The 24661-nt window shown below is 33.5% G+C and overlaps 1 protein-coding gene across 1 annotated transcript; it reads left to right on the forward strand.

The window, feature by feature from the left end:
• Window positions 1-14985: 14985 nt before the first annotated feature.
• LOC104893062 (secretory carrier-associated membrane protein 4) lies at window positions 14986-23004 on the forward strand. Its single transcript, XM_010679117.4, has 12 exons — window positions 14986-15217; window positions 16599-16697; window positions 16781-16840; window positions 16967-17000; window positions 17153-17275; window positions 17450-17512; window positions 17601-17694; window positions 18523-18568; window positions 18670-18737; window positions 19673-19721; window positions 20286-20351; window positions 22614-23004. The coding sequence occupies exons 1-12, from the start codon at window positions 15182-15184 to the stop codon at window positions 22644-22646; spliced, it is 771 nt and encodes a 256-aa protein (XP_010677419.2). The 5' UTR covers window positions 14986-15181; the 3' UTR covers window positions 22647-23004.
• The last annotated feature ends 1657 nt before the right edge of the window (window positions 23005-24661 follow it).

Here is a 24661-nt window from a genome sequence, read left to right on the forward strand (position 1 = left end):
ATTTTTATCTTACATACTAATAGTTATATTGATGTTTATTTTGAAAATATCAGTTTTTAATTATTTATATTATTGGATAATTAGATATATTGATCAAACTTGCCTATAAAATCCTTTGTAATTTAGATAGAATCATTTTATTATTGCTCGGTTTTGATGGGGATCAAATGGGGATAGTTAAAAAATTCACTGGCAATCATGGGATACACTCTGAAAGGTGTAGGTTGATTAAGTTTTCAGACTTTAGAAGTTTTCAAACAAACTCTCTTAGTTAAACAATTGTGGCGCCTACAGTTGGATACAAAGTCATTTCATGTTGTGTTGAAAGCCCTATATTTTAAAAATGATTCAATTCCTAATGCGCGAAGGGGATTTAATCCTAGCTATTTTTGATGGAGCTTATGCGGAGCTAAATCCCTCCTCCTTGAGGGCCTTCAAGAAGAGTGGGTGATAGTACTAAGATTAAAGTGTGGGTTCCTGGAATGGTCGCAGCGCCAATTCCTCGACATCAGCAGGTGATGGATTAACTGTTGCGAACTATATAAATCACGCCAACATGGAGTGGGATATGCAGGTGGTTCGAAGCAGCTTCTCTTATGAAGACAAAAGGTGAATCTTACAAATTCCTATAGCTATAGTGCATAGGAAGGATATAAGGTATTGGAGTCCCTCAAAATGTGGTAATAACAATGTCAAATCTGGATATTGGGTTGGAATGCTAGGAAAACAACAAGCAGAAGCGCATAATAATATGGATTTGTGGCGGTTTGTGTGGGGTTGGATGTGCCTCCTAAGTTAGCGCATTTTGTGTGGCTGCAAGGAAAGTATGATTGTCAAAGAGATTTTATTTAAGAGACATATAGCCCAAGATGAGTTGTGGTCATGTTGTGGGGTGGAAGTGCAATTAATAAACTATGTCCTCTTTGAATGTGAACTGATTAAAGGTGTGTGGGAGGATAAAAAGCATGCTACTATGTTAGAAGCTGCTCATGTGGGTTCAGTGATGACGAAGCAGACTTGGTGGATAGCAAAATGGGGAAAGGTGAAATGAGAGAAATCATAACAATTGCGTGGGCTATATGGTTTTGTCGGAATAAATTTGTATATGCTCATGAAAATTTGAATGTTCACGTCTAGGTTGCAAGTTTTCTTCAAATGGTGGTTGATTTTGATTCCTACAAAAAGAAGGTTTCACCTTCTTTCATTCGTAGAGGCCCAAGTTTATCTAACACCCAATGAAAGTAACCACCTCCAGGTACAATGAAGGTTAATGTAGATGCCCATGTGATGGATGGCGCGTATATTGGTGTGGGGGCTATGATATGAGATGATGTTGGAACAATTGTTGTGGTTGTTGTTAAGAGTATGGACATGGGATGGGATGCAAGGTTGGCTGAAGTTGTTGTCGCTTGATATGGTTTGCATAGCTCAAAGATGCGAGTATGACAAAGTTTGGCTCGAGGGAGATGCTCTAGATGTGGTACAACAGGTATTGAAAGAGAATGAGGGTTGTGCCCCAATTTACTTGTTTTATTATGATAGTAGATGTTTGTCAAAGGATTTTTTTTAGTAGTTTTGTTTTTTCTAATGTTAAGAGGGTCGGGAATATTGTAGCTCACTAATGGTTAGGTGGAATACTAGATGTAGTTTGAATTTGTTTGTATGGACTCAATCTCCCAAAATTTAATTACTTTGAAAAATCTTGATTTGCAATAATACTCCATCATAACTTTTCCTTCAAAAAAAAAAAACTTACGTATGAGAATATGTGGAAGAATAATAAAAAAAATCAAAAATAATGAATATATTGTAATTGACAACTCACAAACTTTTTGAGAGCCATCACTACCTCGTATCAACATATGTGAATTTAACTCTTAGAGTCTTACATGCTCTTCAATTACACATATATTTTCAGAATACGTTCTTCCAAAGGTGTGAGGCGATTGATAGTTGGTACACCTTTGAAGTGCATGATCCAAATTCCAACCAGTGACATATTATAGGAGGGGTGGGTGTTTGGGTGGGGGTCTCGCCCTCTTTATACTTAATAAAGTTAACATAAATAACTACAATTTAATGAATGAATTATATTGTGGTATATAGTGGTCAACGAGTGAATTTTAAAACAATATTGGGAGATAACTCCAACTTACATCAATTTGGTTTTTTTTCCGTACATACTCTGTTTTCTTACTTTAAATTAATAATTTTTCCCTTTAGTTTTTCAATTTCTTTTGCTTCCATCTTATTTTGAAAAGCCCTTTTAGTTAATTGTTTATATTTCCTTTTGCTTCATATATATACTTCTTCCATTTTGAAATAAGTGAAACTATAATACTCTATGCATCCAAAGTCGAGTCTATTGTCACCAATGCGCCATGAGGTCACCCATCCCTCGACTACTCCCAACCAGACACACTCAATTATGGAGTAACTTAGCAAATGAGGTCACTAAAATAAAGATGCATCTTGTTAGAATGAGTAGCCTGAAAAATCTCTTTAAAGCAATAATGACGGGTATTACATAAACACTACTCTAAAAAAGTTCTCACATAAAAGAGAGAAGTGTTTCACTTATTTCCGAAAGTATTTTTTTTGTCAAACAGTAACCAAGCAATATTCTTTTTTTTTCTCTAAATATATGCCTAACAATTATAGCATATTTTCTTTAAAAAAATATTGGTGTAATCTCAAGGTTACTTTCTTTTCCTTTTTCATTTGGTTAAGAGGTAAGGAAGCAATTGCAATATATCATATAATATTGTACTGCTTCCTCCATTTCTTTTTAATGGTTACACATTAATTACACTTTGAGTTTTGACACTATTCACAAATTTATGGTTGACTATCATTTGTGACTAATGGGTACGAAAAAATATAGTCATTTGAGATCTTGTTTGATTAATAAATCAATTTCATATAGAGTTTTTAGACACATTTAGGTTGCATTATTAGAGCATATTAGTTCATATAGTTGCATTTTAGGTGTTATTAGTATAAATTATCTATTTTGTGCTCTATTAAACTTCGTTTATGGTTCTCTTAATGCTTCAGTTAGTTTCACAGCTATTTGGACGCTTTCGAAGCAATGTTGGATGAATTGGATAATTCTTGCAGTGGAAGTTGATGAATGGCGGTTTTTGATCGATGAATTTTTGCTCATGGATACTTTTCTTGGTCCTTATAATCATATTAAGTGGAGTAGCTTCTATGAGGATCGCGACATATATTTCAAGAGTGAATTTCAGTTAAAAAAAGAAGAAATACATTAGTTATGAAGCGATAAGTACTGACCACATGTTCACTCTTTTGATCATAACTCTAGTTCTACATATCTTATTGAAGTGATTCAAGTTGCGTTGAAAACTAGATTTGAATATCTTCATAACAATAGGTCACACACCCATAGACAATGCCTAGAGCTCGAAATTGTAATATTCCGAAAATTTAAACTTGCTTAAATTAAATAATAATAATTAGTGGTTAATATTTTCCTTTAATCATAAGTTATGATTGAAATTTTGTTATTCTATATCCAAGTAATGACAATTAATTCGTTAAATGAATATATGTTGCAAATAATAACAAGTTATGTTAGATTAAATAATAACATTAGTTAAAGTAAAAAAATAAAATAATAAACAAATTAATTACTACACAAATTAATGGTATTAGGAATAAAAAGGAGAAAAGAAAAGAAAAATAAAAAGGAAAACTCAAAAAAAAAAACAGAATTATGTTTTCAACTCCATCTTCATTTTCTTCACAGAAAAACTCAACAATGGAGTTTTATTCCAACCCATGATTTTTATACACCCAAAAACCCAACTTCAATTAAAAACTCCTATTCAAATCAAACCCACTCAAAAAATTCAATTTTTTCATCAAAATCAACCCACCCAATTCACAAAACTAGACCCCAACTATGCATATAAATAACCATTATTGGCTCCCTTAATTCACCACCACCACTATTCCACCGTCTTCGTCGAAAAACCACCACAAAAAACACCCCCAAAACTTTTGTTTTTGGCAACCTACCACACTCTATCTCCTCTATTTTTCGGGTCAGCCACCACACCTCCACCGCAGCGCCGCTGCACTGCCGCCACTACTCGCACCACCACACCATCTCTTACTGAACCCGCGACGCAACCCACGCCTGCGGAACCCACATCTCAACCCAGCCGAGGTCTCCTCCCTCGCTCGCCCCTTCTTCTTCTTCTCTCTCTCGCGCCTCACCTTCTCCTATTTCACGCCGCAACCACTGCTACACCGGACCACCGTGGTCGACGAACCACCATCGTGCCGCCTCGTGGTCGGAGCCCCAACCCACTGCCAGCCAATCTCTCTCTCTCCTCTGCTGTGTTTTCCGAGTCTGCTCAATTGAGCAAAGGAATGAAAATACCTCTCTTAACTTATTTTCGTTCTACTTCATTCGTTTCCTAAAGATCTTCCTTGTTACTGTTCCTACAAATACCAAGGAGGATTCATTTGTATGGGGTGTGGGGGTGGGTAAAATAGGAGAGAGAAAGGGGTTAAGATAAACAAATAAAAAGGGGTTAACGTAGGAGAGAGAAAGGGAGTAAAATTGAATTAATAATGTAATGGTGGACCATATGATAGGGACATGAGATGGTAAAAAGGAAAAAAAAGTTTGAACTAAGGAATAAAGTAAAAGAGGGAAGATCTTTTGGAAACACACTTAAATGGAAAGAGGGAAGATCTTTAGGAAACGGAGGGAGTATCTCCTTATTTTGTTTAAATAAGTTAAGCCCAAACATAGCCATGTTACTCACTTAACTTGTTGGGCTTAGAATTTATATTGTGTTTTACTAATTGGATTGATTTTTATAAATCAGTAAATGAAATGGATTAAATGGTTAAATAACTATTAATGTTGATGAATTCTTTAGCTAGTATCTAAAATATAATAAAACTCAATATATATATATATATATATATATATATATATATATATATATATATATATATATATATATATTATATATTATAATTATATATATATATAGGGGTAGGATCCGCTGAAAACAGCTCTTAATCTGAAAACTGAAAACAAGGGTAACTTTTACCACTTTTAGGGTAACTTTATATACTGTAGGGGTAACTTTTTCCTGTTTTAGGGTAACTTCATTATATTAAGGATCACTTTATATATTTCAAGGACAACTTTATATATTATAAGGGTAACGTTTAGTACGTTTATGATAACTTTATTATGTCATAGTTAATTTTTATCTTTTTAGTGTAACTTTGAGTATTATAATGGTAACTTTGAGTATTATAAGGGTAACTTTAACTAATAGTATTACAATAATTTTAAGTCTTGATATCCCCCACCTTCTTTTTCAACCTTCATCTTCTTCAACCTTCTCTTTCTCCCTCAACTCTCATAATAAAAAATTAGGAAACCAAAAATCAAAAATAAAACCTCTGCAAATTGAAAATAGCAGCACTGGATGGACAATTCCTAGAACATTCTGCCATGTATAAGTGTTAAAAGACAATAAATTTTTAGAAGTTCCATACTCACGGAACTTTCATGTGAATATTTCTTTTGCTACTTCATGTTGGCTCTTTGGCTTGATAATATATCTCATTTTCTTTGGTTTTCAAAAAGTTACAAGTTGGTACACTTGGGCAAAAGACAGATTTAACAATCAGTTACCTAAGTACCTGTTTTTAGACATGTTTTTCAATATTTTGAAGCCAAAATAAAAAATAAGTAAAAATCAAAAAATAAAACAAGAATCAAACCTCTGCAAATTGAAAAAGAAGCCCAGAAAACCTAATATGAACAATCAATCAGACACAATAATAATTGTATAAATTCGCAAATGAATAAGAGAGAGAGAAAAAGAGGGCAGAGATCAGAAAAAAGAAGAAAGAAGAAGAAGAGCAGTGTCGACTGCTGTGAATCTCGTTGCTATGGCGGTGTTCTTCGTTTTCGCCATTGATTTATTCAACCCACAAGTTTTCTAGGGTTCGAATTCAAGCATTAGAATACATTAATTCATCTGAAATGGCAGATTTTGCCTTTGAATTATGCATACCTACCATGAATTTGATGAAGTTCATAGAAATCAAATGGTGAGAGGAAAGAGAATTTGGGTTTTTTTTTTCACGGGGAAGAGGATGAATGGGGGGTTTATTTTGGATTTTATGAGGGAGGGACAAAGAATTCCAGCCCTTAGATCATCTTAGTAATATTATTTGATGGTCCAGATCTTCTGTTTTCAGTTTTCACATTAATGAGTGTTTTCACAAGATCCTATTCCTATATATATATATAAATTATATATATATATATATATATATATATATATATATATATATATATATATATAATCCTTGCAATTTGATTATTATGAGACTAGATTGTGACTAATAAATGATTAAATGATGATGTATTATGTGATAATCTTAATAGTATATTTCATGTAACTTTAATATACTCCCTCTGTTTTTTTTATCATTCCTACTTTTATGTGCGCGTCTTCCAATACACGTTTTAAAACTTAAATATCTTTCATTATATATTAGTAAAAATTATAACGATTGAATATTAATAAAGTACTAATTGAGACGAATCAAACAAGATCCCACATGACTATGTTTTTTCTTATAAATTGAGAACATTTGAGAAGATTCTCTCTATGCATGAATAGTGTCAAGATTCCAAGTGAGAAAGATAAAAAAAACAGAGGGAGTTCCAACTAAAGAATAATACAAGTTAAATATAATTTATTTGTTAGATTTACGCAGGCACTTGCATATATTATACGAATGTAACAATTATAATATGAAGCCCATAAGATTGAATCATGAACCATAAGACTAATGTTCACTGATTTAATTCTTAAAATGACGAATATGTTTAAAGGGATTCTATGACTAATCGAATGAAGTTTCGAATTAAAGGTTAACAAAATTACGTCTTGAAATTGTAAAATACGAAATGGTTATAGTAAGACATCGTCTGTAATCACAAATAAAGAATTACGACTTAGGTGCTAAGTTGTTAAGTGGAAAGGGTGTCTCAACTTTTTATCAACCACCAAAGATCTAAATATAAAACTCCTAAATACCTCTTGAAATGGATAAATGATGGAATTGGATCAATAAACTCATAATTCCGAATAAAATATTAATAAGTCTTTTATTAATTCTTGAATTTATTATATTAAAAAGGAAGAGATATTACAAGCCTCTCCCTACAATCAAGGTTGTTAAGCAGGATTCCAGGTAACGTCTACTGCTAACACCCGCACTCCCCTTCCAACTACGTTTTATGGTGCTTTTATATAATGTTTATGTTATGTTTTATATGGTGTGCGGGATATAAAATGTTTGGCTATGTAAATGATTTTATGACATTATGAAATGACTTTACTATCATTTCTGAAAATTAATCAAAAGAAACGAAACATGATAAATGAAAGTGAAAGATGGTGAATGGCAGTACTATGTTCTCTGGGCCGTGCACGTGTCGTTCTGTTATCTGGCGGCAAAGCCACCTTCTGATGGGGGACAACGTCCTCGGTGGCACCCGCATTATGGCATTATATGCCACCTTCTGATGGGGGACAATGTCCTCGGTGGCTTTGTTTGGCATTATATGCCACCTTCTGATGGGGGATGCGTATCCTTAGTGGCTTTGCCTTATGTGACTACTGGCATTTTATGCAACCTTCTGATGGCGGATGGATATCCTCGATGGCTTTGCCTTCTGTTATAATCTATGACATTATATTTCACCTTCTGATGGGGGACTTATGTCCTCAGTGGCTATACTTTAAGTTGTACTCGCCAAGTAACCAAATAAAGTTTTCTAATAATGAAACATGATAATGGAGATTATATGAATGAAAATGACTTTTAAATTCCTGATTTGAAGTGTATGTTTACGAAATGGTTTTACTCTATTCTCTTCTCCCTGTTTGCAAATAAAATGAATTGAAATGAATCTATGTTGTTAGAGTAGTATGTTATTGAGCCTTAACTCATGACGTTTTGTTTTTCTATTTTAGGTATGCATACGAAGATGGGATGCCGTAGCAGTGAGGATTAATTTATTTTAATTCATGCAACGACTATGACGGTTATATAATCCAAGTTTATGATCACTAAACTACGTAACATTAGCTATGCTTAAGCTATCTATCTATCTATCTATCTATCTATCTATCTATCTATCTATCTCTCTATATATATATATATATATATAATATATATATATATATATATATATATATATATATATATATATATATAATATATATATATATATATTTCTAGAATTACTATAACTGTTATAGAGGTTTAGTTATATGAAAGAATGTTGCCTTGTACTTTCCCGAGCGGAGAGTACGGCAGTGACGCACCGACTAAGCTATGAAGGTCTTTCGCTGCTAATCTTTATAATTAATTAACATAATAGTGATTTTTAGAAGTCGGGGCTTTACAGAAATACAGCCTTCAGAAGATGACCCAGGAAGCTACCACAAGCCCAACGCCCAACGAGTGCCTTCTTCGATCTTGTCGAGCTTGCTGCCTAGCACGCTAGCATTCCACGGCCCAATGGTCGCGGTGCTTGAGGTTTACACCCAAATAAGGGCGTGCTCGTGATCGTCGTCGCTACTATCGACCAATCATCATACTTCATTTACTAGTTTATTTTCTTTTCTTTCGCTTATTTGGATATTAGATTAGAGAAAAATATAGATAGGGATTTATTTTATCTCCCTCTCTCTCATGCTTTATTTTCCTTTAGAATAGTATTATATTCTCTTCTCTTTTCCCTCATGAACCCTAATTATTGTTTCTCCATTAATGAAATCCTTAGAGGTATTTTTCTTCTTTTCTCTCTTTTACTGATTGATTTTTTGAGTTACGTTTCCGTTATTAGATTTATTTTTCATTATTTCATTCATGTTTGAGTAGTTTATTTTCTAGAGTTTTGGAAATCTATATTTATACTATGAATCATTGATATTATTTGTTGATAATTAAATTGGTAATTCATATCTTTAATTGATTGGGTTCTTATTGTCAATCTTACAACCTAATCAATTATTTGATTATATCTTGCTAAAATTAGGGTTAGAATCGAAATTAAGATCGACTTTTTTATAGGCTTATTTACAATTCACAATTCTGATTATATTAGAGTCCGAACTGCATATGTTGAATTGAGAGTGTTAAGACCCGACCGTAGGATTAACAATTGCTCTATTTGTTGATGATATTTTGATTGATTGCGAATTATAAACATGGTGAACCATTACCCTAGATCTTCTTTATTAGATTATCACTATTTTCATTAGTTTAATTCCTTCAATCACAAATCAGTGACTTCGTTTAGTATTTCCAAACTTGAAAGCTGAATTAAAAATAACCAACTCCATGTGTATACGCTACTTACCCTATTACATTGTTAGGAGGTTTGCCAACAATTATTTTTGACAGGTGTACAACAACCTACCATTCATTCGTTTCAACAAGTACTTTTAGAATATCAACTTTTTATAACTTTTACAAATAATTAATTTAGATATATCAATGTTCAAACATTTACATTCGCAAGCGTGAAAGGTAAAGTAGAACTATTAAAAAAGAAATAGAGAGAGTACTCACTGAGTTCATTCATCATACACCCGGGTGTACTATAATTTTTTCAGTACTCTTTTTGTTTTTTACCATTCACATTTTTTTGTGCGCGTCTTCCAAGACACCTCTTTGAAATTAGATATCTTTCATTATATATTAGTAATAACTATATAATGATTGAATATTAATAAATGACAATTGAGATGAATCAAATAAAATCCTACATGACTATATTTTCTCTTAAAAACTGAAATTCTTCTCTCTAAGTATGAATAGTGTTAAGATTTCAAGTAACAAAGGTAAAAAAAAAAAATACAGAGGAAATACTAGTTATTACAATAAATTATAGGAAGACATGTGATACTTTTTGTCCTAAAGAGGCCACCTATAGTAGAAGTGACCTTATGAACTTAAAATGTAAGCCCTTGGCTGAAAGTGACTTCACTAGTTTAATTACTACTAATCCATTTAATTTACAAGGTTACCCCTTTATGGTAAAAAATGAGTTGCTCTGGCAATAGCTTTAAAAAAAAAAAAAATTACACAAGACTTACTTCAAAGCAATTTTGTACTTGATTTAATTTCTTATAAAATAGTACTTTAGTTTCTTAAAAAGTTGTCAATTTATTAGTGAACAACTCTTTCAATTCGTTGAACTACTCTTTCAATTCGTTGAACTAATTCCAATAATGGTCAAACAAATAAATGAACAAGATCACTTTAAAATTGAAGTATTGAGGTTTAGAATGATTACATTAGCTGGAATTTCTTTCTAATTCTCAACTTTTATGCTACCTCAATGAGTTTTTTAATTCAACTTTTAAAATTTTTTAACCGCTCAACCTTTTAATTTATCTACTTAACCTTCTCTAATAAGTTCTTTAAGATGTGTCGCTGACTCCAACATAAGTATAAAGCGTTTCTTTTCGTGAACATAACAAGGAATCCTATCAAAACAAAAGGAACTTATCTCTTATTTTAGGGAGTTTAATTTGGTCTTGATTTTTAAGGAGAAAGTAATAAAAGTGCTTTTTATTTGGTCAATATCACATCTCAAAATCGAAATTAATTCGGAAACTACAAATATACTTTTATTAATGAGCTTTTGTTATCCGCTCTCATATTTGAATTTGTCACTCGTTTTAATTTAAAGTTGTTTAATATAATTTCCTATGTATTTTCAAAAAATATTATTTAGATTTTGAAATATAGTAACTTTTAATGTGAAAGAATTAGTAAGTTTTTTTTATGAAATAATTTACATTTACTGAGCAAAGTGAAATTGTGGAGGCAGGAACATTTTGGACATTTTAAGCGATGAAGTGCATGCAATTGTTAATAACTAAAGCACATGCCCGTCGCATTATTTTATTTTGTTAGATCATGCATATGGCCGCAAATCAAATTATAAACCATGAGTTTGAAGTGTATCATGCTTTCGAAAAATATAGATAGTCCAACTAAAAAAAATATAATAATTGAAGATATCACATTTTACATTCATAAAGATATTGCAATTCATATTAAAATGTTAACGCACGATAAAAGAACATGGGAGTATGAGCAGGGAACATGTAGGTAATTTGAGTCATTATTGTAAGTTTTTAGCGCATCACATTTGTAAGTTAATCTATTTACTTGTGTATAGTCAAGAATAATAATATTAATGCTCAAAATTGTGCCTTGACAAATGTGTCAAATTATTTTATTACAATTATAATAAGACGGAACATTATGCTATGTTCGGATGCATGGATTTAATTTGAAATTCTGGAATTGGTTACTTAAAAGTGTTTGGATGTCCAAAGATTTACAACTTCAAAATTTGTTCAATTTTCAAAATGATCTACTCAAACCTATAAACAAAAGGATATCAAATTATTGAAAATACCTTGTCATTTCAAATACCCAACCCACTATAAAATTACCCAAACAATTGCCCTTTACCATTTCTCTCTCATCCGATTATTACAACCATGGGAGCTTTAAGCTTCAATCTCCTCCTTCGTCTATAACTATTTCCACCTCATTCCTTTATCTCACTAATTATTATGTATTCACTATTCTCTTTATAAAACTCTCTAACACTATTAAATAATCCTATTGATGCTATTGAATTGTTGCGTTTTTTTCCGCATACGCAACCAATAACACTAAATTGTGTAAGAAAAAAATAGTTCAAAAAATATCCTATTAATGCGGTTTCCTCAACAAACCGCAATAATAGATCACAATAGTCATTTTTCAAAAAGGTATGACTTGTTTATAACAGCTCTATAACTATGATTCTTACCATAAACAAGAACAATAGATTAAAACGTTATTAAAAATTATATTTTGATCTATTGTTGCAGCAAGAACTGCAACAATAGGTTAATTTTATTAAAGAAAAATTGATTTATTCAATCCCAACTATAAGCGCTCTGACAAAAACTGTTTCAATCATGGGTTTTTATTGTACAGTCTCAACTTTGAAGGGTATTTTACAATAACAGTCCCAGTAAGCTGTATATTTTGTCAAGTAAATTTTCTTTTTTTCCTATCTTCCTCCTCCACTTTCCTCCCTCATTCCTTCACTGCTCCCTTCTCCTCCTCCTCTCCCTTGCCACCTCACCCTCCCCTTTCATTCCACTAACCCACCTCCCCTTTCATTCCACTAACCCACCTCCCCTAATTGTCACAACTCCCCCAACTCTCTCCCCGTCCCCAAAACTTTACCTCCCCCGCCACCATCTCCCCCGTCCCCAAAACTCCTTTACCTCCAAGTGGAGAGAGAAAGCTTGGAGGTTCATCTATGGAGGATGATGAGTGGAGAGAAAGAAAATTGGGGGGGGGGGGAGAGGAAAACATAACGACGCTAGGGTTCCATCAATAGTAAGGGTATTTTAGACCCAAACACAAACCTCAGAGGTGTTTGAAGAATTCCCCAAATGTGAGGTATAATTTGGAAATTACGCCAAACCTCAGGGCTACTTGAGAAAATTTCTCAAAATAAAAAGGGAAAGTAAGGGCTAATTCGTTCTTTTAGCGGTTTAGCAAGTCACCAGTCCACTCAAACCACCAGTGGGGGGGGGGTAAAGTTGGGAATGAACAATAAAAAACCATAGTCGGATCCGTTTTTGTCAGTGCGCCTATATCTAGTAATGATAAAATCAATTTTTTCTATTATTAGTACTTCCTCCGTTTCATAATAGATGCCACATTGTACATTTTTGGGTGTTTCAAAATAGATGCAACACTGTTTTTTTTCCCTTATTTAGTAACTTTTGCCTTATACTTTTACCATTTTACCCTTACTAACTTGTTTTAAGTACACTAATCTACTTCACTTTATATGTGGTCCCCAACAGTTTTTTTCCCTCCTTTCACATGGGGACCACCACAATTAATCTACTTCACTTTATACTACTTAAACATGCTTAGGAAATTTTGCCTAGGAGTCCGTTTTAACAACAATGTGGCATCTATTATGAAACGAAGGAAGTATAAAAAGTCCACTAGGTGTTGTGTGTCTTTTCTTTTTGAAGTTGGACACCATTCAAAAAATTCTATCTCTCACTCCCCTTGTTATCTCGTCTCTCACTTTCCCTCATTCACCCTCCCCCAGCGCCTCATTACTCCTTCACTCTCTCTCACTCTCTTATTTAAACTTATTGTAGTTGTCCGCAAAACACATTCATAAGCCACTTAAAAGCTGCAATAATACACAATTGTTCTACTAGTGTAATATCATCAAATAATCATGCACTCTCATTTTCACCCTTGTTGATGTATTACATTTTTTTTTTCTTTTGAAACATCCCCATTTCAATAACTATTAGTTCGTCAACATTTTGTCAATATATGCTTGCACCAAAATGATATTCAACTATTATATTGGGTTTCAATTTTTGAAGTAGAGAAAAAGGGAAGGAAAGAAAATGAGAAAATTACGAGTGGTGAGTTAAGAACTAAGAAGAAGTTGAGAAGAATAATACAAATTTTCTATTTTGTTTTTGGATAAATACATTTATAATGTTATGATTACATAATTAAAATTTAACTTCCAAAAACACTAAGATGATATTTGAAATTTGAAGCTGATATCCTTAGTTTTCTTAAAACACAAAAGTTGAATCGAATTTCAAATTTTCAAATTTTACAATTGAAATATGGATTTTTAAATAAATTCATGGTTTCCAAACACTATCTTAAGGGGCATTTTTTTACCTGAATCTTGCCAAAGTTATTACATATAATTTACCCTGAAACTAGGTTATGTTTTCACCTACATCAGCAAACCAAACCTAAAAATTTGTTTTTTGAAAAGAAATTATAGACAAGAGCATGTTGCACATCATGCTCTGTTGCCTTTGGTTATACTCTCGTTTCTTTTAAATCAACACACTTTCCTTTTTGATCTGTTTTTTTTTTTTTTAATTTACACAACTTTGTCTTTTGTTTTAATTCTTGATAACATGTCTCATCTACTATATCATCTTTTTCCACCTATATAATCCACTTTTGAATATTTTCACCTATTTTTTTAGTTTCTCTCTCCACTTTTTTGATAAGTGATGAAGTGGAAAACTAAAGAGAAACAAAGTGAATATAATGTAACATTGTAGATTTGTAACCTACCAATTACAAAATGATAGGTTTGTAGTTACGCGTAATTACAAGTCTCAACTAGGGGTGATAATGAGCCTGAGTTGTTCGCCAACAATTTGGGATCTGCTTCAAAATTGGACTCGACTTGAGACATTGACGAGCCAAGTTGAGTTACGCAAAACTCGGCTCGAAAGTTCGTAAAGAGGCTCAATTATACTTTTATATAGAAAAATAATATATTTATATATATACATAAATATATTAATCTATAAATCACACAATAATAAGTTAATAGTTTCATCGTCTAAAAGAAAACCTATAAATCTCAAATATTGGGTTATGCTATATGCAGCCCTTAGGGCTGCATATAAGACATAAATGCATTCCTTAAAATGGAATTTAGTTGTAAATTTATGACAAAAGTTTGCATTACTCTATGTAATAAATGCTTAGTTAATGCTTATTTTTTCCATTTTTAGCTTCTTATATGCAGCCCTTAGGGCTACATTTAGCTTTTTCCATATTTAAAAAGAAAAAACAAAAAAAAAATGTAAAAACTAATGGTGAAAAGAGTCAAGCCTCTTCGTGAACAATTCGAACTCGACTCGTTTAACATCTAATCAAAACTCGACACAAACAAGTTCGGCTGATTAAGTTTCAAGCTCGGATCGAGCTCGAATGAACTTAAACGAACATAATCGCAGCAAACCACAATTCGAATTCGGCTAGACCGATAAGCGCCCATAGTCTCATCATAACACCGTTTGAAGCTAAATTGACATCCCCGCGTATCTATATTTTCTTATTCCGCATTTCCCCTCCGCTCTCTCTCTCCTCTCACTCCCTCACTCTTCAGTCTCACTCCATCATCTCAGCGTTCGGTGCATTTCACATTTTGAAGCTCACAATTTCTCCCCAATTTTCTCTCTTCAAAAACACGCATATCACGAACTAATCCATGAGTTCTCAGCCGGAAAACGTCAATCCATTTGCTGTAATTTTCTCCCTAAACTCTCGTTAATTTTTGTTTTTAATCACTATTGCTCACTTCCTACTTTTAGATCTGTTCTTCCTTTTTTTTCGCTTATAATTTCGTCCTTTTTTTATATTTCTGGTATGATTTGTATAGTAAAATGTAGATGTTAATTTAATTATGTCGGTGTTCTAATGTTTGTGATTTTGTTTGCGATTGTTTGATCTGGATCTGGAAACCCTAGCTCTTAAATTGAGAACATCGAAATATTAAACTGTACACTTTCAATCTCTCATGGTTTAATCAGACTTTTTAGCGAAGTTCAAAATTTAAACTGTATGCTTTCATGATTTCGGGATGTTATTTAAGGAAATTCGTTATTTCATCCAAAAAATTGAAAAGGAAATTCGTACTGCCGTTGTCCTGAAATAGTAGGCCACATGTCCGATTTCGACATTAGCTATCAAAGATTAGTTACTTTGATAATGAACTTGTGTAAATTTTGAAGTGAAAATAATATCTGTACATTAATTTAAGAATAATTGGGCATTATTTGTAGTGAGCTAGAGTACCTGCTATAGTGTTCATTGTTTGGCACGTTTGTTCAATGATACAATTGCTGTTGATGGATACGTAAAGTCTTCTTTAGCTTTAAGGGAATCGAATTTCATAGCTGCCCTCTAGATGCACAACTTTTGCATTCAATTTGAAGTCACGTCAGGTCTAGTGTTTATTTGCTGTTGCATCTCGCCATCTCCGTGAACCTGCTAATCACGCTGAGATAATGTGTATATGCTTTTCTTTAAGATGATTTCTACTTTTAAGGTTGTAAATTGAAGAAAATGAGAAACTCATATACTTCCTCCGTTTCATTTTAATCTACACACTTACACTTTTCACGCATGCCAATGCAAAATTTTGAGGACATATATCTTTAGTTTTGTATTTGTAAAAATTATAAAAAGTACATATCAATAATTAATAAAATACATGTTATGATGAATCTAACAAGATCTCACATGACTATATTTTTCATCCGCGTATAAATCACAATGATGGTCAAAGTGAAATTTGTGAATAGTGTAAAATATCAAAGTGTAACAATTAAAATGAAACGGAGGGAGTATACAATTTATTAGTGGTTGATGATCTTAATTAGGCAAAGACTTCTTTAGATTTTCGACAAATCGCTGTGCTAGGATATATAGTTAGCATGATATGCCTGGTGCCCTTCTTGTTCTGGTTAGAGAATTTGCATGTTAAGCATGAGGCAGAGTGAGGGTTTTCTTCTGGTTTATGCATGTACAGATTTAAATTCATAAGACCTTGAAATAATACTTTTTTATGTCAGTGGTAGACCCTTCTTTTTTTCCTTGTTTATAACTTCTGTCATTTTGCACAGAATGGTTCGAGTGCTGCTGGCTCGAAGTTCCGTCTCCCTAACTTTGGTTTTGGTCAGAAACATGATGCCACTGATGACGTATCGTTGGATGCCAGAAATGTAAGGAAGCTTTTAGGCTTAACTGATTGCTTTTGGTTTATGTTTGGAAGTTTGTCAGAGGTTTCCTTTATGAATCTATGCAGGATCCTAACAGAGAGAAAGAACTTGCTGATTGGGAGGTAGATCTCAAAAGGAGAGAGCTGGTTAGTTTTATCATTATTTAAGTGACGACAGACTGATCAAATTTATTATAGTTGTTGCTACTATGTTTAAGGAAGAAGAATATTTATCATCTCATTTAAATTTCTTTTGGCCGGAATCTTTTGCAGGACATAAAGCGGAGAGAAGAGGCTGTGTCTGCAGGTTTGTCAAATGATAGCCCCGTCTTGAAGGCTTATTTTTATCTTATCTTTTGGCCATGACCATGACCAATATCTGAACTTATGCTTCAATCAAGTATGTATTTAGTTGTTCTTCCACTTTCCCTTTACTAACTGGTTACTATTTCAATGCAGCTGGTGTCCCTGCAGATGATAGAAATTGGCCACCTTTCTTTCCACTTATACACCATGATATAGCCAATGAAATACCTGTCCATGCTCAAAAGCTGCAGTATATGGCATTTGCAAGTTGGTTAGGTATGCTTTTTACCCCTTTGAGATCCTTGCTTCTGGAATACTGTGACTAGACACTTCTCCCTCTCCCTCCCTCCCTCCCTCCCTCCCTCTTAGGTTGAATCTATAATAGCATTCTGTTGAACGTTGACAGCTTTCTATATCTTGGTCTAACTTCTCAACTTCTTCTTTGTACAGGTTTAGTTCTTTGTCTTGTATACAATATAATTGCAGTAATTGTGTGTTGGATCAAGGGAGGAGGTAATGACTAAATCATTGTTTCATCCTCCGAATTAAGGTATTCTGCTATGTTTGTCCTATGGAAATCTGATGACTTTTTGTATTCTAGGTGCCAAGATTTTTTTTCTTGCATCAATTTACGCTTTACTCGGTGTTCCACTGTCGTATGTGCTGTGGTATCGGCCACTTTATCGTGCAATGAGGTACTTGAATGTGCCTGATCTCTGCCCCCTCCCCCTTTTTGTCTTTTCACTCTCTAATGGGTATATATGCGCGCACATGTATGTTCGCCCTATATAATATGCAACCTCTTCATTGCGGCCAAAAGCTGAACATGCATAAATCTTTTTAAGGTGCTTGTACTTTGGGCTTTGTTTATTTTAAAATCTCTAGTTTTTTTCTTTTTGTAGGTTGAGTGATTAGATGCATATTTCAGAAACCTTTAAATTTGATATTCAATACGAAAATTAGGGAATTCTTGCCAAAAATTGATCTCCAATTGCGAGTTTCTAACAACAAGTTATGGGCATTAAATTCTCTTTTGAGATGGACTATCAAATGAAAAAAGTAAAAACATTTTTTTCTTATGTCCACAGAACATACATTCAAGAAAGTTAACTTCTACTTTTGCAGCTATATTTATAAAAAAGATGACTTAGATATATATTGAATATAAATGAATGCCCATAATGGCAAAATGTGGGTATTAAACTTTGGGGCCATATCTCAACTATTTAGGAACAAGTATCTGCCCTCCTGAAGCAGGATCCATAAGAGATAATTACTGTGATTTCGTATAGAAACCTGGAATTGTCACAAATACGCATTGACATCATGATTCATGACACATTAGTAAACACCATCTGGAGTCTTCCAGAATGTATTTTGGGCTTTCAGATGGCTATTCCTCTGTATCGAGTCCCCTTTCTGAGAACGGGAAAATAATAGTAAAAATACACTATTGGATAGTTTATGACGTGGCTGGGGGAGCTGTTTTACATTGATGTTAATTTCCTTTTTTCCCCTCCCAGGACGGACAGTGCCTTTAAGTTTGGCTGGTTTTTCCTGACATACTTGGTGAGTTTTCAACATTAATGTTTTTACACCTATTTTTTTGCTGCTGCGTGTGCTGGATATCTGGTGTCTAACATTAATGTAATGTTACCATTTTCCTGCAGCTGCATATGCTTTTTTGTATCTTTGCTGCAATTGCTCCCCCAATTGTGTTCCATGGGCAGTCTTTAACGTAAGTTTTCTGCTCTTGTTTGACAAGGAAAATATCAGCTAATATCTTGTTTGGAATAATGTCATAATCAGATTTAATATTGCTGGGTTCCATTGAAGTGGCACAAAATTTATAGAGAGGCGGATAACAATTAAAAAGCAGACAGAATTGTTTATGCTATTTTTATCATGATGATTGTTTTGGTGGTCGTGTGATTTACCAAAATATTTAATTATGGACCGTCTGTTAAATGGCACCAAAAATAATGATCTTATTGTAGTAGTTAAACTAATAATTTGATGGCTATTAAGGTTTTAGTGGAAATTATATACCTTCTGTCATAATAGGTCTACATTACATCACTAAATAGGAATATTTATGAGGACGTAATGTTATAGGTGTTTCTCCTTCGTGGGAATAATTAATAAGGATTACTTGAAGTTGTAGTGTATTGAGCAAGTTTCTTTTCCTCATTTTCGACTGTTTCAGTTCTTTTCGCGTTTCTCTCTCTCTCTTTTCTTTTTCTTTTGGTTAGGGGATGGGTGGGTGGGATAAGGTTAGGTTTGGGGATAGCAATTGTTATGGCTCACTAGTGATGTAAGAAATTGCCTTTTTTGGTTGGGAAGATGGGTAATTGACTTTCAATTCCTGTTGGCCAATCCCCAATCTCACTAAAGTAAGGTAGAGAAAAGCTGGGGAGGAAGTATATCATGTAAGTATATTTGTTCATGTTTAATTCATTCTACATCCTGTTTGCATCTTCTATATCAAAGGTAGTCTTCTCAGTTTTGATTTTGTCTTGGTTGCAATGTGAATACTTTTATTTTTGGGAGAGTATTATATTTTGATAATTAGTTCTGCTGAAGACTCCCTTTACTGATCTTATGTTCAGAATTTTATTTATATTTGGTATTTGGTACTTGCTCAATTTTGCATCTCTATTTACAAATTTTCAGGGGTATCCTTGCAGCTATCGATGTATTTCCTCATAGTGTTTTGGTTGGGGTAAGTTTGCTTAAGCATTCATATCTTTCATGTGCCAAGCTTTCGTACTTCTTCGAATTTAATGCAACAAAGAGGTATTATTTGTGAGACATAAAATATTCTTTTGTTGCATTTAATTTGAAACAGAGGAAGTATAAGGAATACTTTTTTGCAATATTCATGAAGCCATCAAACAACCTAGTATTATATCAATTTAATGAGAAATGATGTTTTGAACTTCGAAGTTTTAAGCATGTTTATTCCCTTTAGTGCATTTGATCTTTATTGTCATGTTGGTCATAGATGTAACTCTGGAGTTTATATTTTTCCAATTTATCAAATTCAGATCTTATTCTTCTAATCATCCTTTTTTGGTAATATTCATTCTTCTAATTATCTATCCTCTGGGAGTCATAAACTCTAATTTGAAATTCATAGCTTTTCTCTAGTCTATTGCAGTAAATTGTTCAATGTTATCATATTCTATAGGCTTCTTTCGAGTTTGTTATTTCTTGTTTTCATTGGTATGCAGCCAGCAGAGTGACAGACCTGAACTGATATTGTTTGATCTTATTGCATATACAGATATTTTACTTGATTGGGTTTGCCTTCTTTTGCTTGGAATCACTTCTGAGCTTGTGGGTTCTTCAGGTGAGAATGATACAAACTGTTTCCATTTGTTTTTTTTTGAGTATCGTGTTCAAGTCTAGGATTGACTGCTACCAGTTTGTTCCTTGGTCACGCTTCTGTAACACTGTTAAAAAGTTTCAGAAGATGTGCAAATGACCCCTTTGTTTTCTGGTGGCTGATGATTGTGTTTCATTACCCCATGGAAAAGAAAAGGGACCCAGTATTTTTCTTTTATTTAAGATCTCTGCTGGGCCTGTTTTCTTCAACTCCGGTTGAGGCTTTGTAGGCTTGATTGCTTGAATTATTTTGACTATAACGGCATGTAGGAAATATAATCTAGCTGAATTTAGATATCGTTGATTTCTTCTGTCCATTCAATTACATGTGCCTTTCTGTCATTAAACAGAAACCACTTCAGTCCAATATGCAATTCACGAACCTTGTTATCATTGTATGGAAACCGTATCTTGTGTATATATAGTTGACATGTCATTGTAGTATATTAGTGAAATTTGCGTCTAATAATATACAGTATCTAACAGTATTGTCAACAAATTGAGTTTAGTTCAGATGTCAATTCCAGTTTATGGAAAGCATCTCAGAAAATTGATTGGATAGTTGCTGAAGTAGATAAAAGGGAAAAGGTGGAAGAAGAATGAATGTATTGCTTAGACGGTTGTATAATCTGCTTGCTGTCCTCTTACCTGTATCTTGTAGATGAAATAGACTTTCAGGGCCCGTTTGGTTAGTGATCATAAATAATGGTAATGTAATAAAATTTATTGTAAATTTGTGAAGAAGTTCTCATGTCAATAACCATGGGAATGAAACTTTATCACAAAACATGGGTTTCGTTTTATGAATTTCCATTACCACCCAATACCACTTTCCCAAGTAATGAATAGTAATGAGATTTTAGGAAGAAAATGCTTGGGATGAAGTAGCATTAACATAGGTAATGACATTAGATTTCTAGTACAAATTTACACTATACTGCATTACCATTTCTACTATTTATAGCCTCTTACCAAACGGGCCATTAGTATTTTGGAATGGGGGAATTTGTGAAAGGGGAGGGAATGTATAGGGACTTGGGGAGAGATCTAGTTACCCTTGTTTAGATGTGATGGGAAAGGAAGGGAAATGGAGGAAACGTTTTCTTCCCCTTTTAATACACCAAAAGATTTGGAAAGAAAATACAAACCCACTTTTCCTTTTGCCTCTCCTCCCCTCCCCTCCCCTCCATGATTGCTACCAAACTCATCGTATGCTTCCTTACTCCTCAGTATTAGTCCTTTTACCATGTTTATTAAAGGAAGAGGAGAAAAGATGTACTACTTCCCAGTTCCCCCTCCTAAGATTTATTTTTCCATATGATTCATGTTGATTATAATCATGAGCATTAACCGATAATATATTAGTATAGTGGGAATAGAGACACCATTGATTGAGTAAATATGCATTATCAACTGAACTGAACAACATAGTGGACAAAGCAAATAGAATGGTGGACACTATTTTTGGGACGGGGGTATATCAATAAAAATTTGCTTCAGATACATGGTGATAGAAGGGAAAGTAGATTATCTGCTTAAATTAACCTTTTGATGCATGGAATACACATCACAGTCTTGCTTTCTCTCACAGTGTGTTATTATCTATATTACGGTTTTGATTAGCCTTCACCAGTTACCAAAGGGAAGTTGAAAGAATCTCAGTCTAATAGCCAATTATATACTTTTGGGTTTCAATGGAACACGGACTTGGTCAAATGTATACTTGTTGCGCAGTATCAAGTCATTGAGTGTCTTTTGGATCAAGGGGCTATAGAAAATCATCTCTTCAGAATTGCAGAGCTAAGGCTAGAAGATCCTCTTTTGGATTTTTGTGCTGTAGTGTTGCATACATCTGAAATCCTTTCATCTCACCATCCACCAGAGCATTGTTAGAGCCTTAGAGGGAGTAGGAGCTGGATAATGTGTCGTATCAATAGTTTTTTGGCCTTGTGAAAATTTTCGATCTTTATGTAGAAGCTCAGTAGAAGATGTCATTAGCATTTGAGTTTGGTAATTTGAGGTAGTTGAGATCTCTTGTAACATATGCCTATCCTTAAATTTTCGCCTCGTTTATCTGCCACAGTGTCTAAAACCCTCAAAATCTCACGATATTGTCGGTTTCTGCGACCATTTACTTAATTTAGATATGCAAACTTGGCTTTTTCTAATCTATTCCATTTGTGTTTTCCTTTTTATCTGACATAATATTATGTTTGCTTCTTTGCAGAAAGTTTACATGTATTTCCGAGGGCACAAGTAAAATTCTTCAAGCATCCAAGAGTCAAGATCTTCATTTGGTTTGTATTATAACCTCCCGTACCTCCCCATTCAGCAAAGAGTGTTCAGAATTATTACGGCGTGCTTTTCTGATAGACAAGCCTTAGTTTTAGTTTTAGTTTGTGCATACCATGTAAAAATGTTGAGGGTATCCCTTATTCATTTTGTTTACTCATTGTATCTTCGAAGTTGCGTAGTGATTCCTGTAGTTACATGTCAGTGCGACCCTTGTAAAACTGAAAAATGGAAGACCGATTGCGTGTTGGGTGTGCACTAAGTGTTTGGAAGTGTTGCGATCAAATTGAGAACTTTCAAATGTTATTTTTACTGTTGCTGTGCTATTACTTTGCAGGGGTTAGGTCTCTCCATGACAGCATAAATACATTGATCTAGGAGAAATGGTTCGACAGTGGCGTGTGGAGACAATAGTTGGAAATATTTTTTGTTTCATATTACAATTAACTGCTCAACCAATTTTCCGAATTCTATTTGTCATTTAAAATTTGTTGCCTAATTTAATGTTCATTCAAACGTATCCAACTACTTTCAACACCGTGTAAAGAATTTCTGCATGATCTTTATTATCTTTATAGCAAGTTAATATGATATGTTTCTTGAAATTCCTCATTTTATCTCTTTATATTTTTGGATCTTGCTCACGGATGTCCAAGGGCGTTGGATAAGCCTTATATTAAAAATCTTAGAACGCATTCCAAAATCGCTTGGTATTTGATATAATTAATGTCTAGATTTATTTAATATTCTTATTTTAGTTCATTCTCTTCTAAAATGGAGAATTTATGATTTTGGACTCTTTCCATATAATGTGACACCTTTTGCAAAAAAATATGATTTTCATTTCAGTTTCTAGTTGAATGCCAACATATGGCATGTCAATATTGGCGGGATATGGGAAAGTAAGAAAAAAAAAGTGTTGGTATGGGAAAGTAGAAGAGAAAAGGTAAATTAGGAACTGCAATTCTGTAAGTTACTAAAACATGATGTGAAAGATGAGACGGAGGAGAGAAAAAACATGGAGAACCATAATTGTTGATGTTGGACCTGTTCAGGTCCAAACTTGTCTTAGTAAGATCTCTTATCCATGTGCACATAAAAAGCAGAAAGCTTGCTCCACGAACTTTCACTTTTCAAAAAATTAATCTAGTTGACGTGGACCTAACATTATTGCCTATATTTACTAATTACTACCATTTCTGAAAGAATGAAGCTCAGCCCACCAACTAATACATTGGGCCAACCAACAATCCATATCTTTTGGAGATTGGAAAGCGACAACACCTACTTCTCTTTCAGCTCGTCTAGCTCCGATAGCTTGAACGGAGATCTAAGCGAGTTGGCTATACACTCAACTCACATTCACCCACTGACACATTATCCTATCCCTACCACTGATAAGATGAGTAATTTGAATGCGAATGAGAATATGTATGTAGGTAGGTGAGTTTTGATGATGCATTAAACCCTTCCTAATTCTACTAAAGAACGCTTTTACTATTGAAATGTTTTGCTCATTTGACTAAGGATGTGTTCTCCTCAACTTAAAAAAATTAAGTTTCAGGTCCAATAAGTTCAGATAAGTTTAGATAAGTTGCAATAAGGTCCAATCAGGACAATAAGTTTCAATCAGGTCTAATAAGGTCCAATAAGTTCCAATAAGTTCCAATAAGGTGCAATAAGTTCCAATAAGGTGCAATAAGTTCCAATCAGGTCTAATAAGGTCCAATAAGTTCCAATCAGGTCTAATCAGGTCCAATAAGGTCCAAATAGTCAATGTTCAATAAACATTTGTATATTTGTCCATTATTTTTTATTCATAATTTCATATCACTATTAGCTGATTATGTTATTACTAGAATTTTAATTGAAGTACCACAATGATTGTATAGTATTATACTTGTATTAGTGTCTACTAGCCTTTTATGCACGCGATGCGTGCGTCGATTGTTTAGGTCTGTTCTTAATAAATTTCATGTAAAT

This window comes from Beta vulgaris, chromosome 5, assembly GCF_026745355.1.
Source record: "Beta vulgaris subsp. vulgaris cultivar EL10 chromosome 5, EL10.2, whole genome shotgun sequence".
Classification (NCBI taxonomy): Eukaryota; Viridiplantae; Streptophyta; class Magnoliopsida; order Caryophyllales; family Amaranthaceae; genus Beta; species Beta vulgaris.

Bases quoted from the DNA above. Each gene is read 5' to 3' on its own strand.
- LOC104893062 (XM_010679117.4), top strand. From the start codon at position 15,182: ATGAGTTCTCAGCCGGAAAACGTCAATCCATTTGCT. The intron at 17,276-17,449 runs GTATGCTTTTTA...TTCTTTGTACAG, and splicing joins GGCATTTGCAAGTTGGTTAG to GTTTAGTTCTTTGTCTTGTA. The intron at 17,695-18,522 runs GTACTTGAATGT...TTCCCCTCCCAG, and splicing joins CCACTTTATCGTGCAATGAG to GACGGACAGTGCCTTTAAGT.